Raw genomic sequence first — 22,060 nt, 5'->3', positions numbered from 1 at the left:
CACTGTTTCAGTGTGCACTGTACATCGTAACGTTTCACATGCCTTGGCACTGACGCACGTTTCTGTTTGGGAAGGAGCTGCTGTGAAACCTTGTACCAAGCTCTGTATCTGTGTTCATTTCAATGGAATGTGTTTGGGTTATGTGCTCTGTTCAAGGACTTTTCCCGCAGACCATCAGAAGCTGTTAGGAGCACCTGGGATTGTGAACTTGAGAAGATTCTATGGGGGGAGGGATTTCACTTGCACCGAGGGTTTTTAGTTTGTATTTGGCGTGTTTTTATCATTCTCAGCTTTCTTTGTGATCCTGCACACTATTCTTTAATAAATATGATATCTTTGAATTCCTGCTCATGAGTCTGAGAGTGTTTTAGAATAGGCATTCATTACACCATCCTTGTTTCCACCTGGTTTGATCACACAAAAAGATAACGAGGATCAAAACCAAAACAAATATATGAATAGTGAGTAGTTTGAAAGGAAGGGGAAGGGCTGAGAAAATCATGATTGGATGTGTTTGATAAAATCTTTAAAAGGAGAGAGGAAAGAAATTTAAAGGGAAAAAGGCATGGACATGGTGGACACAAGGATGGTTTAATGCTCATATTGCATTAAAAGCTATTTACTTTTTAAGATTTCCTAAATGTGTAAAGATTATCAACAAATTGAATCCAATCTAGTTCAGTGTTGTTGTTTTTAATTTGATGGTAATTTAATAGCAGAAACTGTACTAGATTAAGGTCTTTTTTGTCAGGATAAAATCTTCGTGAAGCAGTATTGTGAAAGGTGAAAGGTCCCCTGTGCAAGCACTGTGTCATGTCTTGACCCTTTGGGGGGATACCGCTTTTGCGACATTTTCTTGGCAGACTGTATTGGGGTGGTTTGCCATTGCCTTCCCCAGTTGTCACCTTCCCCAGCAAGCTGAGTATTCATTTTACCAACCTCGGAAGAATGGAAGGCTGAGTCGACCTGAGCCGGCTACCTGAGAATCCAGCTTCTGCTGGGATTGAACTCGGGTCGTGGGGAGAGTTTCGCTTGCAATACTGCTGCCTATTATTTCATTAGATAACTTAATTCTGCTGCCTGTTTCTTCTTAAATATTATACTATTTAAGAAGAAAATGCTGGTTTTTCTTCTGATCTGTTGTTAAAAGATCTAATGCCTCCTTTACTACTATACACAAGGAACCAGCATTTATATAACTGTAGCAAAATATTTGCTTCAGCTTTCTTCTATTGAGTTTGCAGTTATAGAGAGAAGCACATTATACAGCTTCTTTGAAAATGGCATAGTTGCTGAATATGAATTAGTTTGCATAACAGTGAGCATCTGTAGTTTACTCAAATCTCTCAACTGGAAAAAGGGGGGAAAATTTGGGGCCTGTAGCTGAACTTGGCTCTGGATAGCACTGAAGAATTCAACGAAAGAACAGATGTCCCATGATTATTCAGAAGCATTGGCTAAAGACCAAGAGAATTTAGTAAAGGCCTATTTTAACGTTCCAAAGGTGCAAGGAAGTCTACTTTGTAGACTTAATGTACAAAAATCCAAGCAACCTTCAGAACTAGAATTAGATTAAAGAATATGCTGATTGGCCCTATAGAACACAGGAGTTCAAATGGCAGTGCCTACATCTGTTTAATTCAACAACATTAAACCATCCTACAGGATTCCAAAGAGAGAGGTGGTCTTACCCTTCCAAATTTTAAACTGTATCATAAAGCAAGCTGCCTGTCATGGATTACAGAGTGGATGAAATTGCTGAATAGTTAAAATGGCAATTTTGTTAGGAGCCAGCTTAGCCAATAGCTTCATAAATGTTTATCGTGCAGAGATATGAAGGAGGAGAAAAATTTAAAAAGACATATCATTAGACAACGTTTGATAAAGGAATGGAATTTGACAAAGGGAATAAGCCCACCAATTTCATCTCTAGCTGGAAAGATATACATCGTATAATGCAGAAAATAGGAATTTAAATTTGAAATGAAATCACAACTTTTTACATTAGGTATAATCTCAGAAAAAATCAACAAGAAACATAAGTTAATGAGATGCATGCTTATAGCAATAAGAATAAATTTTGCTCAACACTGGAAGAAAGATACAGTTCTGATAATATCTGATTGAACTTAAACTTGGAAGATATGCGGTGTGCAGATATGCAGATATGCTGTATGTGTATATATATGTGCTTGCACGCACATACATACATACACAATAGAAAGTTGACCAAATTTAAGCAAGAATGGTTCCCATACATATAATATATCATGCAGCATGGCAGATATAACCAGCTACAGTCTGGCTTCTAAAGAGGCTTAAATGTCTACAATATTGGAAATCAGCAGATGTACAAAAAGGGGGAAGTTAGAAACCCAATAGTTCTTTTTCTTTTTCCTTTTTAAATTATTTTTTGATATTTTAATGCTTACGTTTATCTTTTTTTTCTTTCATTAACATGTTGCATAGTAAAGGTAAAGGTTTCCCTTGACGTAAAGTCCAGTCGAGTCCGACTCTAGGGGGCGGTGCTCATCTCCGTTTCTAAGCCTTGGAGCCGGCGTTGTCCATAGGACACTTCCGGGTCATGTGGCCAGCATGACGACTCGGAACGCCGTTACCTTCCCGCCGAAGCGGTACCTATTGATCTACTCACATTTGCATGTTTTCGAACTGCTAGGTAAGCAGGAGCTGGGACGAGCAACGGGAGCTCACCCCGCCGCGCGGTTTCGAACCGCCGACCTTCCGATCGACAGCTCAGCGGTTTAACCCGCAGCGCCACTGCGTCCCTCAACATGTTGCATATATATATATATATATGTATATATATATACACACATAAGTAACTACACAATGGAAACTTGAACACTAAGTAATCAAGTAGAGACCCAAACCTTTAGTGTATAACAAATACCTTGATGCAGTCTGCAGCAGTTTCTTGTATCTAATTCTATACTCAATGTCAAATGAAAAAGTCAAGTAATGTAAGCTTGTAATATTGACATCCTAAATTGTAATTACAGGTAATCCTCGGGTTATGACAGCAATTGGGACCAGAATTTCCATTGCTAAGCGATGTGGTTGTAAAGCTTGATGTCATGTGACTGCATTGCTTAGCAATGGCAGTCCCAGTTGCCATAGTAACCCAAGGACTTCACGGGTCATTCAGTGAGGACCTCACATGACTGCAACATGGGAAGAAGTGGAAGTCCCAGCCAGTGGGCGAGAGCTGTGGGCAGGTGGGCTCTATGGAGTGCAGGGAACAGGCAGGTGCCATGGGCTGGCGCTACAGATTGGGGGGCTGGGTGGGTGCCGGGGGCAGGCGGTAACAGTAAGATTTACAGATGCCTAATAGAATAGCTGAGAGCCAATTTCGTGTAGTGGTTAAGGCACTGGGCTAGAAACCAGGAGACTATGAGTTCTAGTCCTGCCGTAGGCAGAAAGCCATCTGGGGATCTTGGGCCAGTCACTGTCTCTCATCCCTAGGAAGAAGGAAACAGCAAATCACTTTTGAAAAACATTGTCAAGTAAGCTGCAGGGACTTGTCCAAGCAGTCTCCAAGAACTGACACAATTGAACAGATTTTTTTAAACAATAGAATAGCATCCTGGTTGCAAGGAATTTTGCTTCTGACAGATGTGTATTCTGTGACTGACCATGACCCTCGTAGCAGACAATTTGTGAAAGTGCTTCTGACATACTCTAAAAATCCAAATATATGCGATGGATGGATGGATGGATGGATGGATGGATGGATGGATAGTCCTGTTGTAAATTATTCATTGTGAATGAATATTTCTTTTTAAGAGGCATTTTCAGGCAGGGCACAATATTTCTATGCTTCAAAATTTCATTTTTCTTCCAATTGGATATAGTTTAGATCTTTCTGAACTTTTTTTTTTTTTGCTAAGCTGTTAGAAGCACTTGGCCCTTATTTTCCTGAATTGTCAGTGAATCATGGAGACAGGGAATCAAAAATATAGGAATGGAGGACCTGAAATAAAACTTTCCTCCTGCATATTACAGACTGCATTAAAGTATCTATTTAATGGTTGAAAACTATCAATATTGGCTTTTCTTTGTAAATGTAAGGTTACAGATTTCTGGAGGGTGAATTCAACAGTATGATTACATTTGTACAGTTTTCTTGACAGGTTGTCTACTGTATGAATGTCAGTTCTGCTGCGTACAGTAAATGCATGTGGAAAAAGCATACCCCCCAAAGAATTTGTAGAATATAGGAAAAAGTAAGTTTCTGCTGAATCTTTTGAGCTATAGAATGTTCTAAATGGAGTCCTAGGTGGTTGTAAAATCATGTGTCTGATTGTACAGATTACTATTTAAAGAATGAGTTACAGGTAATCAACCTGTTGTAGGCTTTCTTGTTGTTGCAACAGACTAAAACAGTTACTCTTGCAAAATTTTGCTGTACGTAATAGTCACCAAGCATAGTATCAGCGTTTGTCCTAAGTCCCTGCAGTTGCATCAAATGCAGAATTGTTTCCTCCTAAAACTCTTAACTTTGCTTAACTGAAAACTTACCCTAATTTTAATTTAAATCTGATACTAATTTAGACTTAACACAAGATTACTGATCGAGTTTAATAAATTGGAAGTAGATATATGCTTTCTCTGACAACTCCAGGATTGACATGTTCATTCCTACCCACCCATGCTTGTTTCGTGTCAGACTCCACAATCAAATGATTGATGAATTGGTGGATGAATTGTCTGATCGTCTTCATTTGCCATAATGAGTCAATGCATGTCAAGAACCAGATGGGAGGGGAAACACCAAGGAGAGTGAAACTATTTTGTTTGGGTTAAGGGTGGGGGGGAAGTCAAGATCGTACTGCCAGAGACATCTGTGCTTGGTATGGCTGACCGTTGGAATTAGGTGGGAAGAGATGTAAAGGGGGAGTATGGTATTGGGTAAGGTTTAGTTAGGTAGTTTAGGTGGGAATCTTTAATCGCAGCTTTTTCTCTTGATCTGTACACTACTCTCAGTAAATCTGAATTCTGCATATTTCAAAAGTGCATGAGTCAGGTCATTATTGGGACCCGAGGTGTCAGTTCTTACATTTAGTTTATCTTCCTGCTGAAAATAATGTGCTGCTTCTGTGGAGGCTTAAGATACTTTTGGTGACTTTGCTGTTAGCTTTTTCTCTGAGGCACAACTAACAAATATTCTTTTGGCTTCTTAAAGATCAACAATAAACTTGCTGCATAAACTTTATGGATCACAATCTGTGTAAGCAGATGCATGGAGCATAGTTTTGTAAGAGAGAAGTATTACATTTCCACAAAGCATTTCAGGGTGGAGAGAGAATAGAAAACATACAAATAGTAGAAAGAAAAGTGAAAAGCAGAATTGCTTTAGAAATGATCAGACAGATAACAAGTTAGATGTGAGAGATACTTTTGTATTGAATACCTGGTCAACATAAGTAGTTTAATTATCTTTATTTAATCAGCAATAAATTGTGTTAAACCTTCTAATGTATTCCTTTTTGGTGGTTTCACAATGAAATCAGTCTCTCTCATCTGTCTTTTCAAGGATGGGCATCTTGAGGTCAGAGACAGAGTCCTGGGAAGTTGAAGTGCTCCTGTCTGGTCAGTTCCAAAGCACTTCCCTCTCTCATCTTTCCCCTCTCCCATTCTCCTACCTGAAAAACAAATGCGGGTATATACAAGCATTGAATGAAAAGTAATGCCTTCACCTCCATCACTACTGATTTCATTAGTGAATTTCAGTTGGAAGGACTGCTTTGGCAGTCAAAAATTCAATCACAGCACATTGCTTAAAGCACACAGACAAATATTTATGGCAGGTTTCCATTTCAGGAACAGTAGTAACACCACCTTTTCTCACAGCAACTTCCTGCCAACTGTAGTTAAAGAAAAGATGCTCAAGAACATGTCAGAGCTTTTAGCGCATCATTACTACCATCTTTTTGTGACAAGTTTGGAGGCATTACTTTTCATTCAACCCTTGTATAATATTTCTCTCACAAAACTATACTTGATGTATCCAGCAAAGTTGGCTGTGATGCATAAAAGCTGCTGTGATAATCAATTTGTAGGTCTTTAGGGTGCCACAAAACTATTTTGTTGTTGTTTGTGTTTTGCTGCAAAAAAAGTAATGTAACTTTTTATTGAGGGTTAATTTGGCAGTTTTGCATCAACTGGTAATAGCACAAAAGAGTATATAATAATTAACCTGAAGTTAGTAAGTTAATAAGGTTGGAAAATAAGTGTTCTTAAGTATATGAACTGAAAGAGTTAACAGAACATATTTACATGCAGCTCAGGTTCTTCCAAACATTGTGAGTTCTGTAAATTGGGCTGCTTCTGGGTTAATAGTAGTGAACTATGTACTGGATTATAGCAATAATAGAACCAGTGAGAAACAAAAGAAACACTGGCATATCTTGAGACAGTAGCGGTTTGCAGGAATACAAATAAAACTTTAAAAAGACAAGCTAAGGGGGATCAATTAAAAAAACAGCCATCATGAATTGAGCATGCAGACACAGAAACAGAAGTATGTGTGGTTGGAATGGTACCAGGCGGTGAGTGGCGGGTTTGAAGAGCGTTAAATTTCAGCCTTTTCAGTAGCAAGCAGTAATTTAAAATTCATGGTGCAAAACTACCCGACCCTGGTGATGGCCCGTTCCAAATTCCAGACTTAAGAGCATACTGTACTGTATGATGATTTGCAGAAGGTGAACTGTTCAGCAAATGTTTGTAAGCCATGCCCTCTTGCTGGTCATTGTTTTAGTCCTACTGTCAGAGGTTTAGCTGTCCTAATAGCCATTTGAGACATGGTTCCCTCACTTTGTCTGCTTTGTAGGCAAGTATCAGTCACCTCAGTGTGAAGCAGTATCCATTTATGTCAGGATCTTCTAGCACAGGAGGGGTCCACTTCCACCAGTATTGCAGGGAGGTGAGCAGTGTGCATGCCCTTGGTTTGACCAGACGTCTGAGGTGAAATACATGCTAGTGCCAAGTCATGCTGCTTGCAACTGTCCCAATACTTTTGTCCTGCCCACCTGATTCACAGACAGCATGACCTCCCTTTGGAAGATAGTAGGTGAGGGGATTCTATGGTAAGGATAAGTGCATTGAGGAGACTCTGGTACCTAGTATCATCTGCCATGCTGAATGACTGTTCAAAGCTGTCATTTAGGAGACCACACGCTACTTCTAGTATATTTGACCCATCTTGACTTTTGCCCACTGATTGCTGCTTTGCCCATTGCTGTGGCAATTTATTTGTTTTAGAAAAGATGCCTTGCTGCTAACTGGTAACTATGTTGCACCTAGTGCTGCAAATAGTTGCAAGGACTTTTGTGTGATGCCTATGCAGATGCTTCAACAACCCTGACAGAGAAAAATGCTTTTTGTCATTGCCTCTGCTGAACCTTGAAGTGGGTGCAGTTAACGCTATATGGGTCTTACATATTCAGCTCAAAAAGGTCCCATGCAGAACTGTCCTTAGGGCTGTTTTGAGGGCTGCTTCAATGGTGGGAAGTGTCTTCTGGTGCTTTCCGAACACCATCACCGTGATCTTTAAGTTGTAAATCGTGTGAAGGCAATTAGCCTCCCATTGACTGTTAGTTCTTAGATTCAGATTGGTTCCAGGAAACCATGAACCAAATAGGCTAGTCAATCTCTCTTTCTTCTGAGCTAAGGGAAGATTTTGTCTACCAGCAGCAGCTTTTCTTTCTCATGGTATCAACTAGTGCTGCTTCCAGAACTCAGTAATGTGGAGCCTGCATGATACTGTCCCACCTTGACCAGTATATCACTATTGCCCCTCCCCCCATAGCATTCTCCTCTACCTCTTCCAGCCATGGTTTGTAGCACTGGGATTTTTTTTTAATAAAGAGAAAGCGGATGCTAACTGTAAAGTACAGTGGTAAGACTTCCTTTCAAATTGATATTTATGTATCTTGCATAGTACTAACATATATTTTGTTTGCATGAAGGTGTATATATTTAATTAATATAAGGGGTTAGGGTTAACCTGAACCCTATACTGTTAATTTATTAATTAAAAGTACGTAGTAGTATTATAGGAACTTGGTTGTATGGGAGAAGGATCCCTTTGTAGACAAGTCGACCAATGAATCTCAGTCTCCAAAATCAGTGTCTTTATCTCTAACTTATGTCTCACTTTTAGCAATAGTCCCTCTACACCCTATCCTTGTTTAGCACCTACAATCTGTTCCTTAAATTAGAAATGGTCTCTAACACATGACTAAGAGAGATGCTGTGAATGTCACTGGTTGCTGCTGTCTCATTTACATAAAGTTATCTCGTACAGCTACACCGCTGTTTCTCTCACTCCAGCATGTATTCTTGTCAGGTGCATGAAATTTGGTTGCATGCATTGGTCGGAAAATGATTTTTTAAAAAATACCGTTGTATTTGAAAAAGGTTGCTAAACGAGGTAGCCGCTCAGTGAGGAGTGGCTGTATGTTTCTCAACTCTAAGCATGTATTTTTTGCTAATTTCTCTCACTTCAGTTCTGCCTCCATTCAGCTAGCTCCAGCCAATGGTAAGACAATTAGAAGTTGTGACTGTTTTATTGATTATTATACAACTAGTATCCTTAGCTTGGAGGATTATTTTTAGGAACCCAGTAGTAGGATGTCAGAATACTTGAACTAGCAGAACTAGAACACAGCAGATCTGAAAGTGACTGTTATAGAAAAGTGGGATTTTAACAGCACCATCAAGTGAGAAATGGTTGAACTCACATACATTAAAAGGTAAGAGTATATTGTACAAGTGAGTACTAAAAATTTGGCTGCAACTTTCATGCACCAAAAACTTAGTTCACATTAAATAGTTCTTTAAAAGTATATTTCAGAGCATAATTGATCATTGTATTTATCCTTCACTTTAGGGGGAGTCTATAAAATACTTTCTGGACAACCTGGATAAACTTGGAGACCCAGTAAGTTTTAATCCTAAATTTGGTCTTTGAATTACTATGAAATGCTAGAAGGAATTCTGTCTTATTTTTAGCTTCAAATGGTTAAAGCTAATTATACATATAAAAGGTGAGAGAATGCATTTTATCTGTCTGTACTTTTGATAAAGGTAGGGGCTTTCTTTGTTTTGTGTCATGTATATTAAAACAAACAACTATAATATCAATAAGACACAGCATCATTCCTGATCTATAACTGAATTTAACTGATATTTGATTCTAGTGTAAGCTAAATGCTGCAGACTCTATGCTGTTCTAAGATCCAGTGATATTGTGTATTCCCTTGTCTGCTGTTTGCTGATTGTTCTAAAGCCACTTGAACTGTAATTCTTTGACCTACTTCTCATAGTTAAGTGGGAACCCATCCATCTAGTTCCTAAGAGCTACAAACTTAAGAATTTAAAAAGTCTATTAACTCTGGTTAATGGTTTCATTTCGCTAGAATCCAGTTAGATCTAATACCTGCCCACATAGGGTACATTACAAGTGCTCTTAGAAATGTGTATCTTTACCAGTTAACAGTGGTGGAAAGGCCTAAAGCATGGAAGTGAGGAGGGATCCAATATGTTCTGTGTGTCATTGTTCATGTAAAAATGCTATTTGTTTATGTATACAATGCAGCCTCAAATCTGCTGCTTATATCTTTATTGCAGTTAACACAGAAACATGGTGACTTTATCATTTAATGCTATGCATAATTGTAATAACTGCCCAGAGTCCCTCCTTTGGGGGGGAGATGGGTGGTAATAAAATTCAACAAACAAACAAATTAATAAATAGCATCAGGGTTATAAAATTGTTCATAAGTATTAGTTTACAAAAAAGACTGAAAAGTAATGAGCTGACTCTTTCCTTTATATGTTTTTCTATTTTAAAAAATCCCTCTATAATTCTGTTTGGTGTGAGCATGCTAATCTTTATTATTTTTCTCATTCAAAGTGCTCCTATTGAAACTATTCTTTTAAGGTGGCAGGGTTGAATTGAATTTATTCATTTTTCAGGGAAAAATTAAATTTTTGTTTTCATGGATTTTATGTAATGTTACATACTGTTTTAGATTCTTACAACTCTTAGTGCCAACTTGCCTCAATAAAACAGGAATCTAAAATAAGTTTTGCCATTAGTTTGCTTAAAAACTTAGAGTTATCACTATTTTAGCTTTTGATATTACATTTGATACAGTGAAGTTTCTTAAAATGTAATTATTTTTTTTCTCTTTCAAATGTTCTAAGATCATTTATTTTATCTTTCAGTTATTGCATTAACAACTCAGATTATTTCCCCCCAGGATTACCTTCCCTCCCAGCAAGATATTCTGCTAGCACGAAGACCTACAAAAGGGATACATGAGTACAATTTTGAGATTAAAAATGTTCCCTTCAAGATGGTTGATGTAGGTGGCCAGAGGTCAGAAAGAAAACGTTGGTTTGAGTGCTTTGATAGTGTCACTTCAATACTATTCCTGGTTTCATCAAGTGAGTTTGATCAGGTACTTATGGAAGATCGGCTAACAAATCGCCTTACAGAATCTTTGAACATTTTTGAAACTATAGTCAACAATCGGGTTTTCAGCAATGTGTCCATCATTCTCTTCCTGAACAAGACAGACTTGCTTGAAGAAAAAGTGCAAAAAGTGAGCATCAAAGACTATTTCCCAGAGTTTGAAGGGGATCCCCACAACTTGACAGATGTCCAAAAATTCCTGGTGGATTGTTTTCGTACCAAACGCCGGGACCAGCAACAGAAACCCTTATACCACCATTTCACCACTGCTATTAATACAGAAAATATTCGTCTGGTATTCCGTGATGTCAAAGATACCATCCTTCATGATAACCTCAAGCAGCTCATGCTACAGTGATGTTGAAAAGACTGGTTTGTATTAATAGTTTACAGCAGAAGTTTGAAAAGTAAACCTGGTCTTGTCAGACCTCATGTGTGGGTAAAAGCTGCTGCTGCTGTTCTTATTGCCATTTTCTCTTAAAATCAAAATCCAGGCTTTAACTTCTTCCTCTTCATTATCTTGAATCTTTTAACTTTTAATAGACATCAACTTTTTTAAAAAAGCTAACTCCAGATTTTAAATTATTCTGTCTTTTTCAGCTATGAAGCCTGAACTATTAACTTGTAGATACGTGCTCGAAAGAAATTATTTGGAAACATGCAAAGTTCTTTGAAGTGGCTGGAATTTGAGGGAGCTATTGAAGAGTTTTCCTAGCTTAGAAAACCACCACCAATTGTTGTATATGGTAAATGGCTTTGCTCTGTCAAATAATTAACCTATATTTCAAGTTTACAAATGCACTTCTGCTTCCATGTCAATAGAGAGTGCTTTCAGATGGTACCAGAAAAGGAATTAGTTGCCACTGAGTATTCAGTCAAAATGAATCATGCATAGGAATTATTGGTCTTGATTGGCTTTTGCTAGATCATACAGTCTGACAAAAACCCGTGATTTTACATTTTGAGCCTCAGCTAACTTAAATCAAATAGCTGCTTCCTGCAGCTTTGAAAGTCCCCCTCAGTTGCCATGAATAAGCCATTGTCTGAGAACACTCCTTTTTTTCAGTTAGTACAGATAGTGATTTAGATAATGGAGGAAGCCAAGCACAAGATTTGTTTTTCCCAAACAGCAACTCTGTTTATAGATGACAAATGTAACTTAGTAAAGAAGGCTAGCACACTGAGTATATACAGCTGTAGTTGACACACTAGTGGCTGTTATATTGGCCAAAAGAACTAAAAATGAATTAAAGTGTAAAGCAACTGAATGAGATCAGATGAACGACACATTACAAAAAAAGATACAATTAAAAAATGATTCCACCTTCTGGCTCAGTTGCACATTTTGAAGACTTGGCTTTGCAATGAAATACTCAGTAGAAATAATAGTTTTGTGAGCTTAGGCTATTGTTGAGGCAAAGCCAGTTATCACCTGTAATTCTGAACACCTTGAACTTTACATTTTATCCTAGGTTTTATCATGTTAAGTTTTAAAGAGAACATTTACAAAAGGGATTGACACTTGTGCTCCAATGTTCTAATGCAATAAAATGTATTTACTTTGATGGGTAAGAAGAACAATTAGCAGCAAATTTCCCTTTTTTGTTTCATTTGTTAACAGGCAAATTGCTATTAGTCATTGCTATTGCTCTTTAAAAAAAACAACTATTCTGTAATCTTTGTAGAAGGAAGTCAATTAACAAAGCTTCTATATTTTTGAAAAACAATTTGGTTTTGCCATTCATTAGATTAAGGTAATGTGTCTGTGTGCCAATTAAATGCTTTAACAGAAATTGGCCTAGTCCAGTACCAGTAAATGGTTAAGTGGTGCAGAATCTTACAATCTAAAGTGCCTCTTGGTTGTTGTTGTTGTTTTTTATAGTGGCCTTACAGTGATTACCAGTTTACCTGGCTGGGGGAAAAGGGCTTAAAATAACAACGTAGTACAAATAAATGATTATTGCATTTTTGCTATGAAATACAAAACCAACATAATTAGAACCTTCAAGAGTCTTAAGGTGAAACAAAATACATATGGGATGGGGGGTGCCATTTTTTTCCATACTAGTGTTGTTTTAGAATTCCACCAACACTGCTATAATGAGGGAACTGAATGTTTTTGCAAGAGCTTTTAAACATAGTACTTGTTTTAATCACTTCTATATAGCAGTTAAAACCAACAGAAGTTAATACATAAAACTAACAATATATATGCAGAAATTAAAGATCAATTTTACAATACTGCTAACAGAGTACTGTTTAAAGAGTATGCATTTTCCTTTGAACTCCAGAAAGATGACTTTTAGAGGACAATGAAGAAATTTGTTAGGGTAATGTTTTATTCTGGAAATAAAATTAAAGAAATTGTGCAACACATTAACTTAAGTGATCATTATAAATCTCAATATATATCCTCTTGTCCTATTACTGTAATGAATTCATGGGCTCTGAATATTGTTGGGTACAGACTTTAATGTCCCCTTTGGGGTGTCTGGTACTTTTTGTATCATTCTTAATGTGTTCTGTAGTCTGAAATAAAACAGGCATTAAAAATAATTCTTGCTAACAGGAGTGGCTTAGTTTTCTCAAGTACAATTCTAGGTTGCCAGAGGCCTTCATAGGAACATTTTTTACAAAGGTTTTTAAAAATTCCTTTTATTTGGTGTGATAGTTTTTCAAATTCATGAGGACTTTTTAAAAAGTATCTAATTTTCTTTTGATGTCAGTGGTATAAACAACTGATATTTTTTGTATTTTAGGTTTTCACAAAATTCAGTATTTTAAAATCTACAGTCAAAAGCAGAGGTATTTAAGTGCTTGCATGCTTTATTTCCTTAAACTTTAACCAGGCCATTTTTTAAATAAACACGTATTTAGTCTCGTGCCTTATTTTGAGGAAACTCAATAGAGATAACCATTCCTCAAGGCTTGAGAAATCCTGTATTTTCTCACTGTGAAGTATGTGAAAATACAAAATGGAACAGTACTCTTGCCTCATTCCCAACTTCTTGTAAAAATAACACCAAAGAGTAGTTTGAATATAGCCTGTGAGAAAAGAAAGGAGTTGGAAAGATGGTCCTGATGCTTTGTGACCACAGTCTGGCAGGTGCTTTTCTCTAAAGTTAAATTTGATTTCAGTTCTGGATTGAACAGAACTGGACATTGTGTTTCTCCAGATGTTGCTGAACTGCAACTGCAGTTATTCTTCCTAACTGGCTATGTTAGCTTGCATTGCTAAAAACTAACATTCAACATCAGGCAACCATACATTGCTTGGCCCTACTTTAAAGGCTAAATTTAAATCAAGGTAACAGTAACAAATTCCTCCTTAAGCTGTTGGTTAGGCTTTGTGTGTGCTATGGTCATCTGTTCAAAAAGCAGTTGTTTAAGAACTTCTGATTAATGGTACAACACAGACATATTTTAAAATCAGGTTTAAAAGGATTATACAGCATTGTAATAGCATCCTTTTCAGTTTTCTTTATCTTATACTTGAAAGCAGATGATTGCCAATTATTTCAAACTGCTTTCACATTCTTCAACAGCAGCAATAGGTTATGTTCTATAAAGTTGTCTGTAAAACATATTTTGTAATGGCCCCACAGAATCTTTAATGAAACCATGATTTGTATTACTTTTGTATAAATGAGGTATATGTTTTCTGGCTATACAGTTTTGAAATACATGTATCTTTTGTAACTTTCTAGGGAAGAAGAGAATCTACTACTTTGTAAATTCACCCCACTCCTTTTTGTCCATGGTTGGCAATAAATTATTTCTAAAGAAGGTCTTCAAATGTATCATTTAAAATGGTTTGATTACTAAAAGATAAAAGCTTCATTTAGTTGTACATTGCTCTCTGTACATAATTTGCAAGTGTTCAAGCCATTAATATTGCCTTGTATAAAGTAAATTACTGACAGTAAATAAACAATATACATCCTCGTGAGTCTGTATCTTTGTACTTTAGGAGTGTTTTTAGTTTGTTGTCAAACAATCATTTTTGACAACCTAGCTTTAAGTTAAACTTTAAATTTAATTAAGCTATCAACTAAATTTCATTTTAGTTTTTAGTGTATTTTTAATTTTGTATTATTTTTTTAATTTTTAATTTTTAATTACTTTTAATTATTTTAAATAATTTTTGCAAGGATTAAGGAATCAACTTTGCATCAGTCAGTCAAAAAAAAACCTTTTGAGACTTTATGCACTAAACCGATACAAATGTTAATGGAGAGAAGTTAAATGCACAGAAAGAGAACAAAAGTTACACTTTCTGTGCTAAGTTGATGCTGTTTCTATTGGTCCTTGCTTTTAAGTAGGATTTCAATGTCAACTAAATAAGAGCCCCACAAACTTAAAATCTTCCACAATATTAGTGATTCTTGCTTAAGATAAACCACTGTTTGCAGTCTCTTTCTTGATCCTTGTGTTTTAAATGTCCTGACTACACAAAGTCATGCTTTGCTGAATAAACAATTGCTGTTTGGGTTCATACAACATGGTAACCCACAAGAAGCAAACCACCTTTTTATTTAAATTGCTATATGAACCAAGTTAAATTTTTCAAGGGTATTATTTTGGCCAAAAAAAGGACTTTGACCAGAATATGAATCACTGTATTAGGAAAGAGCCTTTGATCTTTCTTGCACTGCTATCCATGTGACTGATCTGAAGTTATTTCTACTCACCTATAAGTCCTGCCTGTGTTGAGTAAAATTTATTAAGTTTTCCTTCCCTTTAAAAGTAACTGAGATTGCACAATGACAGGACAGATGGAAAAAGCTATAATTCCAGCCAAAATGACTGGAGCAGGCTTATCTGAAGTCCAACTTATAACCAACAGAAAAATCCAATCTTTTCTGACTTTTAAAACTTACTGGCATTAAGTTTGCTTGCATTATTTTTATCCAACTACTTATATCTATAGTAAAGGTAAAGGTTTCCCTTGACATTAAGTCCAGTCGTGTCCGACTCTAGGGGCGGTGCTCATCTCCGTTTCAAAGTCGAAGAACCGTCATTTGTCCGCAGACACTTCCGTGGTCATGTGGCCAGCATGACTAAACAGAACGCCGTTACCTGCCCGCCGAAGCGGTACCTATTAATCTTCTCACATTGGCATGTTTTCGAACTGCTAGGTTGGCAGGAGCTGGGACTAGCAACGGGAGCTCACCCTGTCATGCGGATTCGAACCACTGACCTTCCGATCAGCAAGCTCAGCAGCTCAGCGGTTTAACCCGCAGCACCACCATGTCCCTTATATCTATAGATAGTTACAAATTCAAATCAAGCCAAATAATGCAAGTAGTATTCATTATATACAAGATACTTACACAAATAACAATTCAGTAGCCAAATCTTGGTGCCAAAAGCAGAAAGACATATTCCTCTTTTTCCCTTAAAAATTTCTTTCATTTTAACAAATAATTGGGCATCAATCTGTACAGCAATGGTGAATAACAAGCTGTTTTTCTTGCCACTTTCCCTAGGCTTAAGCAATTAAGATACTTTCATTAACTCTTAATGTCAGTCTTGCTCATTATCAATCAGTTCTTAAAAGCAATCTCTTGATCCATGATGGCTTAAACTGAGCCATTCTGGAAAGGTATTTTATTCTATACCACTTGTTAGTAGCTCCAAGAGTGGGTATTTTGTCTTTTTTCTACGTATCTCATTGTAGGAACTCAGCAAATTCAATTTAAAACCATGTTATTGTTTTAATGTGAACAACAGATAAAATCTCTGCTTCCCTTCTCTGGGTGTGTATTACAGGAAACAACTTTCTTAATGAAGAGACTTGTTTAACTATGCATTCTGAAAATACTGAATATATTGCTTGCAATATTACAAGCTAATTTAATTTGATTTTTGTTCTGTTAGAAATAACATGCATGCCCCCTTTATACCCCACCACAATCTATTGACTCTTGGTGGCTTACAAGGTGTATAGCATAGCAAAACATTTAAAACATCTATATTGTATATTAAAATAGAGACAAGTAAGTCATGAAACCCTCAATTAAATCGGCAATAGTAACAGCGAGTAAAAATATAAAAAAGTAAAAAATGATTATAAAATTATAATAATTTTAATTATGAAATTTATAAATCTAGAAATAAAATATATAATTATTAAAGTAGAACTGACATTTAAACCATTTCTAAAACTACAGCTATTTTATGAACAATGTTGATGTTACATACTAACTTACAAACTTTCAGATAGGTCTGTCTGACCAAAAACAAACATGGAGTACATATTTTGTGGGTAATAGTCCAACACATGATTGGTGTAAAAGTCTGGTAGTATGAGTATTACAACCTGTTTGCTTAACTTTAAAAATTGTCACACTGTTGCATCTAGAAATGTCTATAAAATACACATAAAATATCAGGGTGTAAATTAGGACACAACACTAAGGTTTGCCAGCATATTAGCTGCTTTTTTTTGTTTATTCGTTTAGTCGCTTCCGACTCTTCGTGACTTCATGGACCAGCCCACGCCAGAGCTTCCTGTCAGTCGTCAACACCCCCAGCTCCCCCAGGGACGGGTCCGTCACCTCTAGAATATCATCCATCCACCTTGCCCTTGGTCGGCCCCTCTTCCTTTTGCCCTCCACTCTCCCCAGCATCAGCATCTTCTCCAGGGTGTCCTCTCTTCTCATTCTGTGGCCAAAGTATTTCAGTTTTGCCTTTAATATCATTCCCTCAAGTGAGCAGTCTGGCTTTATTTCCTGCAGGATGGACTGGTTTGATCTTCTGGCAGTCCAAGGCACTCTCAGAATTTTCCTTCAACACCACAGTTCAAAAGCATCGATCTTCCTTCTCTCAGCCTTCCTTATGATCCAGCTCTCGCAGCCATATGTTACTACGGGGAACACCATTGCTTTAACTATGCGGACCTTTGTTGTCAGTGTGATGTCTCTGCTCTTAACTATTTTATCGAGATTTGTCATTGCTCTTCTCCCAAGGATTAAGCGTCTTCTGATTTCCTGACTGCAGTCAGCACCTGCAGTAATCTTCGCACCTAGAAATACAAAGTCTTTCACTGCTTCTACATTTTCTCCCTCTATTTCCCAGTTATCAATCAAGCTGGTTGCCATAATCTTGGTTTTTTTGAGGTTTAGCTGCAAGCCAGCTTTTGCACTTCCTTCTTTCTCCTTCATCATAAGGCTCCTCAGTTCCTCTTTGCTTTCAGCCATCAAAGTGGTATCATCTGCATATCTGAGATTGTTAATGTTTCTTCCAGCGATTTTAACTCCAGCCTTGGATTCCTCAAGCCCAGCATGTCGCATGATGTGTTCTGCGTACAAGTTGAATAGGTAGGGTGAGAGTATACAGCCCTGCCGTACTCCTTTCCCAATCTTAAACCAGTCCGTTGTTCCGTGGTCTGTTCTTACTGTTGCTACTTGGTCGTTATACAGATTCCTCAGGAGGCAGACAAGATGACTTGGTATCCCCATACCGCTAAGAACTTGCCACAATTTGTTATGGTCCACACAGTCAAAGGCTTTAGAATAGTCAATAAAACAGAAATAGATGCTTTTCTGAAACTCCCTGGCTTTTTCCATTATCCATCGGATATTGGCAATTTGGTCCCTAGTTCCTCTGCCTTTTCTAAACCCAGCTTGTACATCTGGCAATTCTCGCTCCATGAATTGCTGAAGTCTACTTTCAGGATCTTGAGCATTACCTTACTGGCATGTGAGATGAGTGCCACTGTTCGATAGTTTGAACATTCTTTAGTGTTTCCCTTTTTTGGTATGGGGATATAAGTTGATTTTTTCCAATCTGATCGCCATTCTTGTGTTTTCCAAATTTGCTGGCATATAGCATGCATTACCTTGACAGCATCATCTTGCAAGATTTTGAACAGTTCAGCTGGGATGCCGTCGTCTCCTACTGCCTTGTTATTAGCAATGCTTCTTAAGGCCCATTCAACCTCACTCTGAAGATGTCTGGCTCTAGCTCACTGACCACACCATCAAAGGTATCCCCGATATTGTTATCCTTCCAATACAGGTCTTCTGTATATTCTTGCCACCTTTTCTTGATCTCTTCTTCTTCTGTTAGGTCCTTGCCATCTTTGTTTTTGATCATACCCATTTTTGCCTGGAATTTACCTCCGATGTTTCTAATTTTCTGGAAGAGGTCTCTTGTCCTTCCTATTCTATTGTCTTCTTCCACTTCCGCACATTGCTTGTTTAAAAGTAATTCCTTATCTCTTCTGGCCAACCTCTGGAATTTTGCATTTAATTGGGCATATCTCCCCCTATCACTGTTGCCTTTTGCTTTCCTTCTTTCTTGGCCTACTTCTAGTGTCTCAGCAGACAGCCATTTTGCCTTCTTGGTTTTCTCTTTCTTTGGGATGTATTTTGTTGCTGCCTCTTGAACAATGTTGCGGACTTCTGTCCATAGTTCTTCTGGGACCCTATCTACTAAGTCCAGTCCCTTGAATCTATTCTTTACCTCCACTGCATATTACTTAGGAATATTAGTGAGCTCATATCTAGCTGATCTGTGGGTCTTCCCTAATCTCTTTAGTCTGATCCTAAATTGTGCATGAAGTTCGTGATCTGAACTACAGTCAGCTCCAGGTCTTGTTTTTACCGACTGTATAGATATCCGCCACCTTTGGCTGCAAAGGATGTAGTCAATCTGGTTTCGGTGTTGTCCATCTGGGGAAGTCCATGTATAAAGCCGTCTCTTAGGTTGCTGGAAGAGAGTGTTTGTTATGCACATTGAGTTGTCTTGGCAAAATTCTATCAGCCTATGTCCTGCTTCGTTTTGTTCTCCCAGGCCATGCTTACCTGTAATTCCAGGTGTCATTTGACTGCCCACCTTAGCATTCCAGTCTCCCGTGATGAAAATAACATCTCTTTTAGGCGTGTTGTCCAGTAGGTGCTGCAGATCCTCATAGAACTGCTCTACTTCAGCTTCTTCAGCATCTGTGGTTGGGGCGTATATTTGGATCACTGTGATGTTAGATGGCTTGCCCTGAATTCGAATTGAGATCTTTCTATCATTTTTTGGATTGTATCCGAGCACTGCTTTAGCCACTTTACTATTAATTATGAAGGCTACTCCATTTCTTCTGTGGTCCTCTTGTCCACAGTAGTAGATCTGGTGGTCATTTGATGTGAAGTGGCCCATTCCAGTCCATTTCAGTTCACTGACGCCCAAAATGTCTATCTTTAATCTTGACATCTCACTAATAACCACATCCAATTTGCCCTGGCTCATAGATCTTACATTCCAGGTTCCAATGGTGTGTTGATCCTTAGAACATCGGATTTGCCGTTCACCACCAGCACCGTCGGCCGCTAGCCGTCCTTTCGGCTTTGAGCTAGCTGCGTCATCGCGTCTGGGGCTAGTTGAACTCATCCTCTGTTCCTCCCCAGTAGCATTGTGACCATCTTCCGACCTGGGGGTCTCATCTTCCGATGGTATACCTACATATCTCTGGTTGTACTGATCCATTTCGTTTCCACAGCAAGAATACTGGGGTGAGTTGCCATTACCTTCCCCAGGGATCGCCTTTAGTCTGGGCTCTCTGTCATGACCTTCCCATCTTGGGTGGCCCTTCACGGTTTAGCTCACGGCATCATTGAGGTGCTCAAGCTCCAGCACTACGGCAAGATAACGATCCTTTGCTGAAGATATTAGCTGCTACAAAAATGCATATGAGGAAGTGCTGAATGCTGGAACAAATAACTTCAAAGCACTTTGTTCCATCACTTATGTGGTTGCGTTGAGCTAATGCATATTACAGTAGTACATTCATTTGTTTCCAAAAGCTAATATTCTAATGAATAAGAATGGCCTCTTTTATATAAAATTCAGAATACTCTAGTTAATATATAAATCCCATATGCCTCCATCCTTGCACTGTTCACTAATTAAACTGGGGCAGTTATTCCCAGATTTAGCAATCAAATAAATGTCATTGTTATCTATTACTGCAGTGAGGACAGCGTATTCTCTCTTAAAACTCTCATCAATTTGCTATGTTGCTTCCAAGCGATACCCCATTTATGTCGATCATGCCGAAATCTTAGCTGTCCATTGTAATGTATTATACTACTGTCTGCTGTGCTTTCAGCTCTGTTAAGGAACAACCATTCTTCACTAAATAATATGCACTAAATAATACTAATCCAAATCCTTGGGTTAATTCACTGAAACAAAACAGTGACTTGGTTCACACAACAGATTGAGCCACAAAGTAGCCAGCCACAGTTGAGCTCAGCATTCTGTACAAACCATTGTTTAGTACTGTGTGCAATTTGACCAAATGTAAAGTCATTTGGTAGTAAGAGCACAGCTCCATTCTACCTTACAGCTCACCGCGTGAGCAGCCCCACCCCTCCAGAAGTCGCACTCTGGCATCAAGGGAGAGAAATCCACGCGTATGGCTGCAGAGGCCTTTGTGTGTAGTCTGTACAAAGGCTGCCATGAATCCCAAACTATGGGTCTGTAATGCTATTCACACAAAAGTCTCTGCAGCAGACTCCAAAATTTTGGCAAGACCCAGCTGCCTACTGTTGCTTGGGTGGTGAACTGTTTGTTGTTTATTCATTTAGTCGCTTCCGACTCTTCATGACTTCATGGACCAGCCCACGCCAGAGCTTCCTGTCGGTCGTCAACACCCCCAGCTCCCCCAGGGATGAGTCCGTCACCTCTAGAATATCATCCATCCACCTTGCCCTTGGTCAGCCCCTCTTCCTTTTGCCCTCCACTCTCCCTAGCATCAGCACCTTCTCCAGGGTGTCCTCTCTTCTCATTCTGTGGCCAAAGTATTTCAGTTTGGCCTTTAATATCATTCCCTCAAGTGAGCAGTCTGGCTTGATTTCCTGGAGGATGGACTGGTTTGATCTTCTTGCAGTCCAAGGCACTCTCAGAATTTTCCTCCAACACCACAGTTCCAAAGCATCGATCTTCCTTCTCTCAGCCTTCCTTATGATCCAGCTCTCGCAGCCATATGTTACTACGGGGAACACCATTGCTTTAACTATGCGGACTTTTGTTGTCAGTGTGATGTCTCTGCTCTTAACTATTTTATCAAGATTTGTCATTGCTCTTCTCCCAAGGGGTGAACTGTACTGCTACCTAATGTTGAAACACCTTCATTTGCTTAGACATACTGGCTATGTCTGCACAACATTCTTAAGTCCGGTTTACTGGCTTAATGTTACTTTTTGGATTCACAGGAAGCCCTATACTATGAAGCAGCGAAGTACATTATAGCCCATTGGGCACACCCAGCTTCCATGATTAGTTTATGGTTCAGGTCATGAAAACGTAGAAAATTACGTTAACTTACTAAACCTTCAGTTAGCCTTCATGCCAACAGAGCCACCGTGCTCTGTTGTGGATCACAAATTCTTCAGCAGGCATGCCGTATTCTCTAGTGACACATCCAATGTCACAGTGGCAGCAATGGTAATAGAAATGGGAACGTTAAACACCTAGCCGGCTTGCTCCCTTCACAGCTACGGCACACAACGCAGACGATGAGTCATCCCCACAGTCTGCGTGGGCAGCGCCCCTCCGGAGGCG

General features: G+C 38.4%; 1 protein-coding gene across 2 annotated transcripts in view; it reads left to right on the top strand.

Moving 5' to 3' along the window:
* GNA13 (G protein subunit alpha 13) overlaps positions 1–12,502 on the top strand; it is a 40,432-nt gene extending 27,930 nt beyond the window's left edge. Inside the window, exons 3-4 of one of the 2 annotated variants that reach the window (XM_063293468.1) lie at positions 8,912–8,962; positions 10,272–12,502. In XM_063293468.1, the coding sequence (XP_063149538.1) occupies positions 8,912–8,962; positions 10,272–10,859 (639 nt within the window). In that variant the 3' untranslated portion in view covers positions 10,860–12,502. The remainder of the gene's footprint in view (positions 1–8,911; positions 8,963–10,271) is intronic. The other variant, XM_063293469.1, reaches the window with a different exon arrangement.
* Positions 12,503–22,060: the final 9,558 nt, after the last annotated feature.

This window comes from Candoia aspera, chromosome 2 (genome assembly GCF_035149785.1).
Source record: "Candoia aspera isolate rCanAsp1 chromosome 2, rCanAsp1.hap2, whole genome shotgun sequence".
Lineage (NCBI taxonomy): Eukaryota > Metazoa > Chordata > Lepidosauria > Squamata > Boidae > Candoia > Candoia aspera.
Note: the sequence above shows the minus strand (reverse complement) of the source record. Positions and strands in the feature narration are given on the sequence as shown.